Source organism: Pristiophorus japonicus, chromosome 20 (assembly GCF_044704955.1).
Source record: "Pristiophorus japonicus isolate sPriJap1 chromosome 20, sPriJap1.hap1, whole genome shotgun sequence".
Lineage (NCBI taxonomy): Eukaryota > Metazoa > Chordata > Chondrichthyes > Pristiophoridae > Pristiophorus > Pristiophorus japonicus.
In genome coordinates, this window is record NC_091996.1 from 43,467,209 (window position 1) to 43,479,708 (window position 12,500).

The window sequence follows — 12,500 nt, forward strand, 5'->3', positions numbered from 1 at the left end:
CATGCCTAATTTAAGTCTACATACAGTCAATTACCCTCATTATTATTAACAGGACCAGCCTGCATCAATTGAATGTGTAGGAGAATGTTGGCAATATAAAACTGATGCGTTTAAATTCAAAAATGGATTAAATTGTGGTAACATTTCCAAGTCATTTGCTGTACAAATAAGGACCATCCATGCAATCACATAATATAGGTGAACGCATGAAAATGATGGTGATACAGCTCAGGTAATCATGTTACTCAGCAGTACTTTGCTGAGCGCCATACTATAATTAATCATTCATCATGCTCATTAAAAGCACTCCCATTTTTATTGCACTAGTTTGAATACTATTTGTTCCTCATCGGTCATGCAAACTTTTTATTGGATCATTAATGTGAAACAGTCTCTAATTTAAGCATGTATCAGCCAAACTGAGGAGATGTTTCCTTTGCATGTTATATTAAAATTGTTTTCATCTCTCCACGAGTGTGAATCTAATCCCTAGTTTTCTAACTGTTTTCTCATGTTACTTTTGCACATGCATTCCCTGACATGGTTAAACAGTCTGAACCTTCAAAATCCTTTGATTTCAAAATTCGCATCCTTATTTTCAAATCCCTCCATGGCCATGCCCCTCTCTATCTCTGTTATCTGCTCCAGACCCACAACCCCCCCCCCCCCTCCCCGAGATGTCTGCGCTCCTTTAATTCTGCCCTCCTGAACATCCCTGATTATAAACGCTCAACCATTGGTGGCCATGTTTTCTGTTACCTGGGCCCAAAGCTGTGGAACTCCCTGCCTAAACATCTCCGCCTCTCTACCTCTCTTCCCTCCTTCGAGACATTCCTTAAAACCTACCTCTTTGATCAAGCTTTTGGTCACCTGCGCTAATTTCTACTTATGCGGCTTGGTATTGAGTTTTTTTTATCTCATATTACTCCTGTGAAGCACCGTGGGACGTTTCACTATGTTAAAGGCGCTATATAAATACAAGTTGTTGTTGTTGAATGATTTTGCAATTTATTGCTTGTGACTTTAAACATTTAGCCGAGAACAATGTTGTGCTTTCAGTTTTACATTAACATTCCAGTGCTTTACAGCCAATTACATATTCAGCTGCCATTAACAGGGATACAGCTACAATTTGTATTCTTCAAACTGGTGAACAGAAGAATACTGTTCCTCCACAGTATTGGAGAAAGGCAAAGCAACTGAAACAATTGCAATCTAACAGACTGAAGTGTATAATGTGAAATTCCACTTGAGGTGGTGGACTGCTGGATCTCTGTATTTGTGAGTTTTACTTACAATACTATTCCAAATTTATTTCCATAAATCCAAACAGTTTGCTCGACTTTTCTATATAGTTCTTCTACCAAGAGTCTCCTTAAACCTCTCTCTCCCTGTCCCCTCCATCGTCACCTCTAATAACAAGTGCAAGCAACTCATGGACTTCTTTAATCAGTAAGAGTGAGACTATCTGCTCAACTGCTTCTGCTGCTCCAACCTTCCCCCCACCCACCAAACCAAAATGCCCCCCCCTACGATTCCCTTGTCCACGAATCCAAACCTCCTCCTAAGTTCTATTTTCCCAGGCCCTAAACCTATATCTCTCTCCCATTTACATGGGAGTTTCTATCACGTCTCCTCTCGTGCCCCCTCTGAGCTCATCTCATCCATGAGACCCACCTCCTGGGCGCTTGACCCTATTGCCACGAATCTGCTGACCACCCACATTATCATCCTGGCTTCGACTCTAGCTGATGTTGTAAATGGTGCCACCCGCCCCCCCCCCCCCCCTTTCAAAACTGCTGTCATCATCATCTGCTCAGAAAACCCCTTTGTCCTTGCAAATTACCACCCTATTTCCAAAGTCCTTCTGTCATGTATGTATGCTTGGGGTTACTAGCCACCAGGGAGCACCACTGTCGGAGGTCGTTGGGCTGTACGCACGTGTGTGCGAGCCAGGTATATAAAGGAAGCCACCATGTAATGCCGGCACTTTTGGCCCGAATAAAATTGAACCAGGTTTGCACCTGAGTCAGTTTACAGTATTCAGTCTATCAAGTTATTACATATAACACCTGCAATATATTCTTGCTTCTGAAATTCGCACTCATCCTTGCCGCAACTCCCTATTTGAATCTCCGATCAGGTTTCTTCCCTTGCCACAGCGCTGAAAAGGTCCAACCAAAGTGACAAATTACATCCTATAGGTCCCTCCTCGACCTATTTGCAACCTTTGACGTGGTGGACTATATCATCCTCTTCCATTGCCTCTCCTATGTTGTTTAGCTCAATGGGCCTGCCCTAACTTGGTTTCACTCACCGATCCAATGATAGCCAGAGCATCTGCAACAATACCATCTCTTCCTATCCCTGCACTATTACCTGTGTAGTTCCCCTGTTATGTACGAAAATAAGCAGACTAACTGCAATAGGAGTAATGTAACTAACTGTGTCCTTCATAGCAACTCCCAAAATGGTGTCCCAAAACCAGCATGGAACCAGCATGTTTACAACAGTATATGAATAGCTCCCGCAGGGTCCTAATGCCTGTTTAGTGTGAGTTTCTGTAACAAACAAATAGAGTATGAACACAACATATTTACCCTCTTCTGAAAACACAGTCTATGAACAGACAAAGTCCTTGAGATAGCCAGGCCTTGTTCTGATATGCTGAGACCGGCATAGAGCTTGCGTGTTTGATCAAGGTTTTCGGTTGAGAAACAGAACAGTGCCTCTGATCCAACCTGCTGGTCTGTTGGCCTGTGAGTTGGGATCAGTCTACAAGCGTTCTATTGAGTTCCATCATTGAGCTCGTAGGTGTGAGGGCTGAACTTTTGCATAATCTGTTTCGGAGGCGAAAGTGAAGATGCGAGCTTATGACTATGGTTTGGACGCAATCTCCATTCTTCAGTTGGGGTTTTTGAGCGTGTTGTTTTGTGTCAGCGTACGATTTCGCTTTTCATTGGCGTTCCGAAATCTGGGATGTGAGTGTGGTTATCTTCGCGCTAGGTTTGGCTGGGGGTTTGAGAATGTTCAGTAGCCGGTGAAGATTCTGCCCAATCATGAGCTCAGCAGGTGTCTTCCCCATTAGCGAGTGCTTTGTTGAACGGTATGTGCGGAGAATGGTGTGAACCGCTTCGTCAAATGTTTGGCCTGCTGCGAGGTTGGCTTGCAAAAACCCTCTTTGATGATGCGGTTAAATCGCTCAACACCTCCGTTACTTTGAGGATTGTACCGAGCAGTAAGGTGATGCTCGATAGCATGATGAGTGAGGAAATCCGCGAATTGGTCAGACACAAACTGTGGTCCATTGTCAGTGATTATGACCTCTGGGAGGCCCCACTTTGTGAACATATGCTGCAGAATAGTGACGATCGTTGATGAGGTCACTGAACTTGTTGCATCGATTTTTGGCCATTTGGAATGCAGGTCATGTACTACAACAAGGAAACGCTGGTGCTGTGGAGCTGCTTCAACTGGACCGAAGATATCCAACTGAAGTTATTGTGGCCATGGAATGGGCTTCATTGGCGCTGGTCAGATGTTTGTGGCCTTTTCGCTCAGACTGCATGCTTCGCAGTGCGAGACAAACTCCTCGATACGAGTGTCAATCCCAGGCCACCATACTGAATCGCAACATCTCTGCTTCATGCGGACAATGACAGGGTGTCCATCGTGTGCCAATGAGAGAATGTGCTGCTGAAGCGACTTGGGAATTACTGCTCTATCATCACGAGCTGGACAGCCATCGTTCCAAACGGAAACTTCATCACGAAGTCTGTGGAAGGTTTTCAGCTCTTCCGGAATTAGCTTAGACCACTCAGTCTGGAGGAAGTGACACACGTGCTGGAGCGTAGCATCACTCTGATTCGGTATTGAGTTTGTCGCAGGAGCCAAGGTTTCTGATGGACTGAGTAATGATCAATGTGACATATGTCGTCATCTGTGAACAAGTCAGCACCAGAATCCGAAGCAAGTGTCGAGCGGCTGAGCATGTCAGCTACGTGGTTGCGACTGCCAGCGATGTACTGTACATCGAAGTTATACTGATGAAGACAATCTGACCATCGGCTGATTCATAGTGGTCTGTGTCCTGATCCAGTTGTAGCGAGTAGTGTAGTTAGCGCTTGGTGATCCGTACGGAGGGTAAATTTCCTGCCATAGAGGTAGATATGCCAGTGTTCACATGCGTAGATGCAAGCGAGTGCTTTTTGTTCTCCTGTAGAGTATTTATATTTTGCAGACGAGAGCATGTGAGAGGCGAAGGTGACTGGGCATTCCAGGCCGTCAATCCATTGCGAGAGCACGGCACCCATGGTGGTGTCTGATGCAGCCGTGGCGACGTACGTAGTGGCATTCAGATCAAAGTGCACGAGGATAGTAGGGGATGTGATTTTCTCCTTAAGCGTGGTGAATGCCTGAGCCTGGGAATTTGTCCATTCCCAAGGGACGTCCTTGTGCAGCAACTCGTGAAGTGGTTCGGCAATGTGCGCGTAGTGCGGGATGAACTTCAGATAGAAGTTGCATGTGCCAAGGAATGATGAAAGTTCTTTGACGTTGGTAGCCTCCTGCATTCGCTGGAGCACGTCAATGGTGTCAAGCGTCCCTTGTGCTGTGACTCTGTAGCTCAGAAAGTTTATTTCTCCAGCAGCGAATGTACACTTATCAGTATTAAGTGTAATATTATGTGTAGCAAGTCTAGCTATAACTGTGTGAAGTCACTGGTCATGTTCTTCCATTGTCCGTCCATGGACGACGATATCGTCAAACAGATTGAGGGCTCCCTCTCTGCCTGCTAGCATAGTAGTGACAATCTTCTGAAATGCCGGTGCAGAAGATAGTCCGTAGGAAATGCATCGATACTGATACAGACCTCATGCGTCGTGAATGCCTGTCCTCCATTCAGGGTATTTGCAGGTAACTGGAGCACATGTCGAGTTTTGTAAAAACTATTGAGTTGTGGTATTCTGAAGACAGTTTGTCAATGGTAGGAAGAGGGTACTGGTCGGGGATGATGGCCTTGTTGACCTCTTTCAGGTCGATGCATAAACAGATCTCCCCATTTTTATGCCAAGCAATGACTAAGTTCAAGATCCATGGTGAGGAGTTGATGCTCTCGATGATTTCCCTGCAACTTGCGTCGTGTTAATTCTGCGCATACTTGGTAGTGAACCGCGAATGGGAGACGGTGAAGTCATTGCGTAACCGGTTTGATGGCAGGGTCAACGTGGGGACGATGGCAGAATTTTGTTGTCACTCCAAACCTTGTGAAGATTGAGGGATACTGCTTGTCAAAGTCCACCGTTACACAGGTATGCCGGTTGGGTCGTAAACTTTGAACCCAAGCTTGTCAAAAACCCATGAGGCTTTGTCCCTTTGCTACATGAAAGGAAAAGTTCTCCAATGTTATGTTCTTGTAGTATATCAGAACAGATATAATCCCACGTACCTCAATATCGGAGTCAAGAGAACGCATGTAGAGTGGAAGTTGCAGTCTGCAGTTGACAGTGCGTGAAGTGGGTTTTATACACAGCCTCGTTCAATATGGAGACTTTGGCTCCTAGGACAATGAGAAGGCAGCTGGCCGTGCCGTCAATGTTTACATCACAGTCCTTGAATTTGCCCAGACCCATGTGTGAAATGGTGTAAACCATACCGGGTTCATCACTATTGGGATTATCCGCATGTTGAATATGCTGCGATGAGCGACAGCCACCAGCAAAATTATTCCACTTACCACATGCAGAGCATTTCTTACCATGTGACGTGCAGTTAGGACTCTTTGCTGAATGTGATTTGTCCCCACAGTTAAAACAATGGAAGTTAGGCACGCGATCCGTAGTGGGTGGCTTATTACTAGCCCTGGGTCTCTGCTGTGATTTCCGCTTTGGACGATCGCCTTGCACATGGACTGTAGCTGCATGTAGCAAAGGGGGAGCAGGGGATCTGATCGCTTTTGAATCAAAGTGCTGATTCGATTTGGATGGCTAAATTAGTTGCATTGTTCAATGTCAATTTGTCAGCCTCCATCAGCAAGAGTTCCCGAATGCGGGGGATCGTTGTTTTCTCCATGGTAACAATTTCAGTTGGATATCTTCGGTCCAGTTGAAGCAGCTCCACAGCACCAGCGTTTCCTTGTTGTAGTGCAACCTGCATTCCAAATGGACAGAAATCGTTACAACACATTCAGTGACCTCATCAATGATCGTCACTATTCTGCAGCGTATGTTCATGAAATGGGGCCTCCCAGAGGTCATAATCACTGACAGTTTGTGTCCGACCAGTTCGCAGATTTCCTCATTCATCATGCTATCGTGCATCTGCTCAGTACAATACTTAAAGCAACGGAGGTGTTGAGCGATTTAACCGCATCATCAAAGAGGGTTTGAAAGCCAACCTCGCAAGAGGCCAAACGTTCGACGAAGTGGTTCAAACCCTACCGTTTGACAAAGCACCCGCTAACAGGGAAGACATCGCTGAGCTCATGATTGGGCGGAATCTTCGCTGGCTACGGGACATTGTCAAATCCCCAGCCAAACCGAGCGCGAAGATAACCACACTCGCATCCCAAATTTCGGAACGCCAAGGAAAAACGAAATTGAGCACTGACACAAAATGATGCGTTCAAAAGCCCCAACTGAAGAACGGAGATTGGGTCAGAGTTAAGCGCTCAAACCAAAATCATAAGCTCGCATCTTCACTTTCACCTACAAAACAGATCGGGCGAAAATTTAGCCTTCACACCTACGAGCTCAATGATGGAACTTGATGGAATGCATGTAGACTGATCCCAACTCAAAGGCCAGCAGACCAGCAGGATGGAACAGAGGCACAATTCTGCTTCCCAACAGAAAACCTCAATCAAACACCGCAGGGTCTTAATGCCTGTCTAGTGCCCTGTATACGTTAGTGGGAGTTGTGTACAGACCTCCAAACAGTAGTAGTGATGTTGGGGAGGGTATCAAACAGGAAATTAGGGGTGAATGCAATAAAGGTGCAGCAGTTATCATGGTGACTTTAATATGCATATAGATTGGGCTAACCAAACTGGAAGCAATACGGTGGAGGAGGATTTCCTGGAGTGCATAAGGGATGGTTTTTGAGACCAATATGTCGAGGAACCAACTAGGGGGGAGGCCATCTTAGACTGGGTGTTGTGTAATGAGAGAGGATTAATTAGCAATCTCGTTGTGCGAGGCCCCTTGGGGAAGAGTGACCATAATATGGTGGAATTCTACATTAGGATGGAGAATGAAACAGTTAATTCAGAGACCGTGGTCCAGTACTTAAAGAAGGGTAACTTTGAAGGTATGAGACGTGAATTGGCTAAGATAGATTGGCGAATGATACTTAAGGGGTTGACTGTGGATGGGCAATGGCAGATATTTAGAGACCGCATGGATGAACTACAACAATTGTACATCCCTGTCTGGCGTAAAAATAAAAAAGGGAAGGTGGCTCAACCGTGGCTATCAAGGGAAATCAGGGATAGTATTAAAGCCAAGGAAGTGGCATACAAATTGGCCAGAAATAGCAGTGGACCTGGGGACTGGGAGAAATTTAGAACTCAGCAGAGGAGGACAAAGGGTTTGATTAGGGCAGGGATAATAGAGTACGAAAGGAAGCTTGCAGGGAACATTAAGACGGACTGCAAAAGTTTCTATAGATATGTAAAGAGAAAAAGGTTAGTAAAGACAAACGTAGGTCCCCTGCAATCAGAATCAGGGGAAGTCATAATGGGGAACAAAGAAATGGCAGACCAATTGAACAAGAACTTTGGTTCGGTATTCACTAAGGAGGACACAAACAACCTTCCGGATATAAAAGGGGTCAGAGGGTCTAGTAAGAAGGAGGAACTGAGGGAAATCTTTATTAGTCGGTAAATTGTGTTAGGGAAATTGATGGGATTGAAGGCCGATAAATCCCCAGGGCCTGATGGACTGCATCCCAGAGTACTTAAGGAGGTGGCCTTGGAAATAGCGAATGCATTGACAGTCATTTTCCAACATTCCATTGACTCTGGATCAGTTCCTATCGAGTGGAGGGTAGCCAATGTAACCCCACTTTTTAAAAAAGGAGGGAGAGAGAAAACAGGGAATTATAAACCGGTCAGCCTGACATCAGTAGTGGGTAAAATGATGGAATCAATTATTAAGGATGTCATAGCAGCGCATTTGGAAAGAGGTGACATGATAGGTCCAAGTCAGCATGGATTTTTGAAAGAGAAATCATGCTTGACAAATCTTCTGGAATTTTTTGAGGATATTTCCAGTAGATTGGACAAGGGAGAACTAGTTGATGTGGTATATTTGGACTTTCAGAAGGCTTTCGACAAGGTCCCACACAAGAGATTAATGTGCAAAGTTAAAGCACATGGGATTGGGGATAGTGTGCTGACATGGATTGAGAACTGGTTGTCAGACAGGAAGCAAAGAGTAGGAGTAAATGGGAACTTTTCAGAATGGCAGGCAGTGACTAGTGGGGTACAACAAGGTTCTGTGCTGGGGCCCCAGCTGTTTACATTGTACATTAATGATTTAGACGAGGGGATTAAATGTAATATCTCCAAATTTGCGGATGACACGAAGTTGGGTGGCAGTGTGAGCTGCGAGGAGGATGCTATGAGGCTGCAGAGTGACTTGGATAGGTTAGGTGAGTGGGCAAATGCATGGCAGATGAAGTATAACGTGGATAAATGTGAGTTTATCCACTTTGGTGGTAAAATCAGCGAGACAGACTATTATCTGAATGGTGACAGATTAGGAAAAGGGGAGGTGCAATGAGACCTGGGTGTCATGGTACATCAGTTATTGAAGGTTGGCATGCAGGTACAGCAGGTGGTTAAGAAAGCAAATGGCATGTTGGCCTTCATAGTGAGGGGATTTGAGTACAGGGGCAGGGAGGTGTTGCTACAGTTGTATAGGGCCTTGGTGAGACCACACCTGGAGTATTGTGTACAGTTTTGGTCTCCTAACTTGAGGCAGGACATTCTTGCTATTGAGGGAGTGCAGCGAAGGTTCACCAGACTGATTCCCGGGATGGCGGGACTGACCTGATGTTGGGGGGGGGGGGTGGGGCAGGGGGGACAAAGGATATGTGTGGGCTGGTAGGGAGGAACTAGGTCATGGAAGGGTTTGAAGATAATGACAAGAATAGTAAAGTCAGTTGGGGTACAGAAGCTATTATTTGAATGAGATCTTACTGCTTTAGCATAAATATAGCAAGGATAGTTAGTTCAAGATCACACATGAGGTTCCCATTCTGGGCACTATAAGGTTTGCAATGATCATAACATCTGAACAATGGACTGGCATGGCTCTTATTTGTGATCGGTAAATGTCAGTGTTGCGGTTGCACTCTGTAGGAAGCACTGCGGTGAATATGTGAAAGCTGTCAGTGTTCTCGTCTTTTGAATTTAGTATTCGGCTGATCCATCTCCTGTTTTAGTATATTGATGCTGATTGAACTTGGAGTTGTCTTCCACTTAGTGGTCATGATGAAATGAAATATCAGAGCTGCAGCTTCTCTTCAACATGTCTACCAAGTCTAGACTCCACATAATGTACGTTTAAGGAGAGATTAATAGGGGTAAAGTTTCAGATCGAGGACCTTTCATCGGAACGGAAACGTTAACTCTGTTTCTCCCTCCACGGATGCTGCCTGATCTGTTGAGTGTTTGCAGCATTTTCTGTTTTTAATTCCAGATTTTCAGCATCCGCAGTATTCTGCTTTTGTTTTAATGTACGTTTAAGCTTTGGTTACTGAAATAAATATAATTCTTGTACTTCACTGTATTCTTGCAGTTGTGGGAGGAGATTATAGCTGAATTTTGATTTAAGCTTTAGTTATACACTTGAGGAATTGCTATGCCAAGCTATTGATTTAATTTTACCAGGTGATATATATGCCCTTCTGCCATAATCGTAAAATAATACATGGAGTACAATTGGTTGGGTAAGCTATTCAGTTTGAAATCATGTATCATACAAATTGTTCATGTAAACAGCTTAAGACTGAACACACACAGTGGATCATTTAATGCATGAACTCCCTCAGGACGTCACAAATAACAAACGGTAGGGTTTTAACAACAAATATTCCATGACATTGGTGAATTTAAGGTTTGGTGCATAATTGTCACTGTTGGGGGTGGTATTTGTACGTGTGCAAACGTTATTTACCACTGAGTTGTGAACCGATTCCCCTCTCTATTAATCCAGACACTGTGAAGTTCAGTGTTTGGCTTCTGACTTGGGATTTGAAGCGGGTCGAGGTGGAGACCACAAGATTTGAAGGCAAACAATTGCCAATAGCTGACGGGCCAATTTCTGCTAACTGTAGAATGCTTCCCCAAAACAGATAAAGTTGCTTAAAAATTGTGCATGACAATAATCATTTTATTATCTACACAACAGAAAATCTGCAGGTCATTTTCTTTGCTTTTACAGAAATATTTATCAGGTTATCAAGCTGCTGCAACAATCCTAGAATGATGTGGTAGATAGTCACTATAATAAAGCAGTTGAACTGCTTGAATCAGATCAGAATCTATTGTCTGACAATGTTAATTAAATGATCAGTTCCTGCTGGACAAAAGAGATTAGATGAACTCCGATTGAGTTTGGGTTCAGCTTTAGAAGGTCTGAAAATCAGATCGCCTCATAATCTGAATACTGAAACTGTGGTAGGCAAGTAAATGAAGCTAATTATAGTTATAGAACCGATTCAGCCACTATTGAACATGGGTAATTATCACCATCATTTTGACTTTTGTCTCCTGGACTGAACAAACACATCACAACAAAGAGGCCAGCTAATCCCCTCCCAGTATAATACAAGGTACCAGATTTAAATTAGGAATGAAGAAAAATAATTCTATACGTCATCTACCATTGCCTGGCAAGGTTAATTTTTTTTGAAATCATGTCTTGTTGCTAGTGCCACAGCTCACAACTGGTCACATGGTTTGATAGCATGGAAACTTGCATTGAAATGCACATTTTGGTACCCCTCCATCCATAGTTTCTTCCACCACACTTTTTTTTTCAAAGAATATTTGCCAAGTGAATGTGGTTGGAGAATGAATCGTAAATGATCCACTTTCAGTTTAGTTTTCATTCATTCTCAGGCCTGTTAGCTGTCAGCAGATAATCAGATGTGTTGTTGTCACATTGGTGGAACTAAAATGGCCATCCATCCAGTGCAATAATTCCAGGTCGTGGTGCTGTGGCTTTCCTTTGTTATTAGGACTGTGAGGCCATGATAATGTCTGTAAATGGAAGCTCCATTTTCTGCCGTAAGATTGGATTCTCCCTTTCTCTCCATCCCTCAGTGGATGGTCGAGTTTGACAGATAATTTGTTTTTACACAGAGATAACCACAGGAATGGAAATCATTTCAACACAAATTAGTGTGTTTATCCTGTGAAAATTTGTTTGGGTTGGAAGAGAGCAGATAATGAAGATTTCATATAGAATTTATTAGGATGTTTCCTAATACAGTTTAACTTTTGGAATTCACTGGATTTGAAGCAATATGTGATTTGCTTAAATAAAATAAATATATAGCTATTCAACGAGTCTCATTTTAAATTCCTCAATGAGCAAAGATTAAATGTTTTTTACATTAGCAGTATATTTAACAAATTGATTTGCTTTCAAAAATACAATAATTTAAAACTTAACTATCACTTTAAATCTGTGCATGTGAAAATAATATTGGACTAAATCTTTAATATTGATATCTCATGCAATTAACTGTGCCCTAAACTGAAAGTACTTTGCTTCCTCCATGTAAGGAATTGGTTAGATATAAGTAGATATTTCTCCACCCCAGTAGCATGTTCTTTTTGCCAGTCTTGTTTATTTTGTCATTTATCACAGAAGTGTGACTTTTCATCCATCTATAATCCTTGCAATTTCATCTCCAATTATAAGTATGGTTCCCAGGCATGCCTGTGCAGTGAAATGTGTTCTGTACAGTTAGTTAGTGTGGCACAGGATGAATGAAGTTAGATTTTGTGTATAATTCCTGGTCTTTACATGTGCAGCGGAAACAAAGGGAAGGACCTCAACACCATCAAATCATTGCGAGTTCTCCGGGTTTTACGGCCACTGAAAACCATCAAACGTTTGCCAAAATTAAAGGTATTGAGTTTTTGTCTAGTTGTGTTTTGGCAATGAAATCTTTCCAGCAAACTTGTTTGTAAAATCAAGAAGCTAAGTGTATTTTTTCTTTTTTATGCGACGCATAGTTTGAGAAGTTACACTTTTTATGGCCACGGCATTCTGTGTACAAATTGTTTTTTTTAAGATATTTGGTAGGTTATCTTCCAAAATTATGGCCACTTGCTTCATTTCTATCTACTCATCCACTTCCTTTCTGACATAAAACTGACTCAAATTGCACAGCAGTAATTAAACTATGTATTTTAAATTTAATGAAAATATGTCATATAACTTGAGTAAGAGTTTGCGTGTATTGAATTTTGGGCAGGCAATGCG

General features: G+C 43.1%; 1 protein-coding gene across 1 annotated transcript in view; it reads left to right on the forward strand.

Annotated features, from left to right (window-relative positions):
- The window catches only part of LOC139232507 (probable voltage-dependent N-type calcium channel subunit alpha-1B), a 958,198-nt gene that overhangs the window by 810,970 nt on the left and 134,728 nt on the right, over positions 1-12,500 (forward strand). Inside the window, exon 28 of the mRNA XM_070862825.1 lies at positions 12,047-12,143. Coding sequence (XP_070718926.1) covers positions 12,047-12,143 — 97 coding nt within the window. The remainder of the gene's footprint in view (positions 1-12,046; positions 12,144-12,500) is intronic.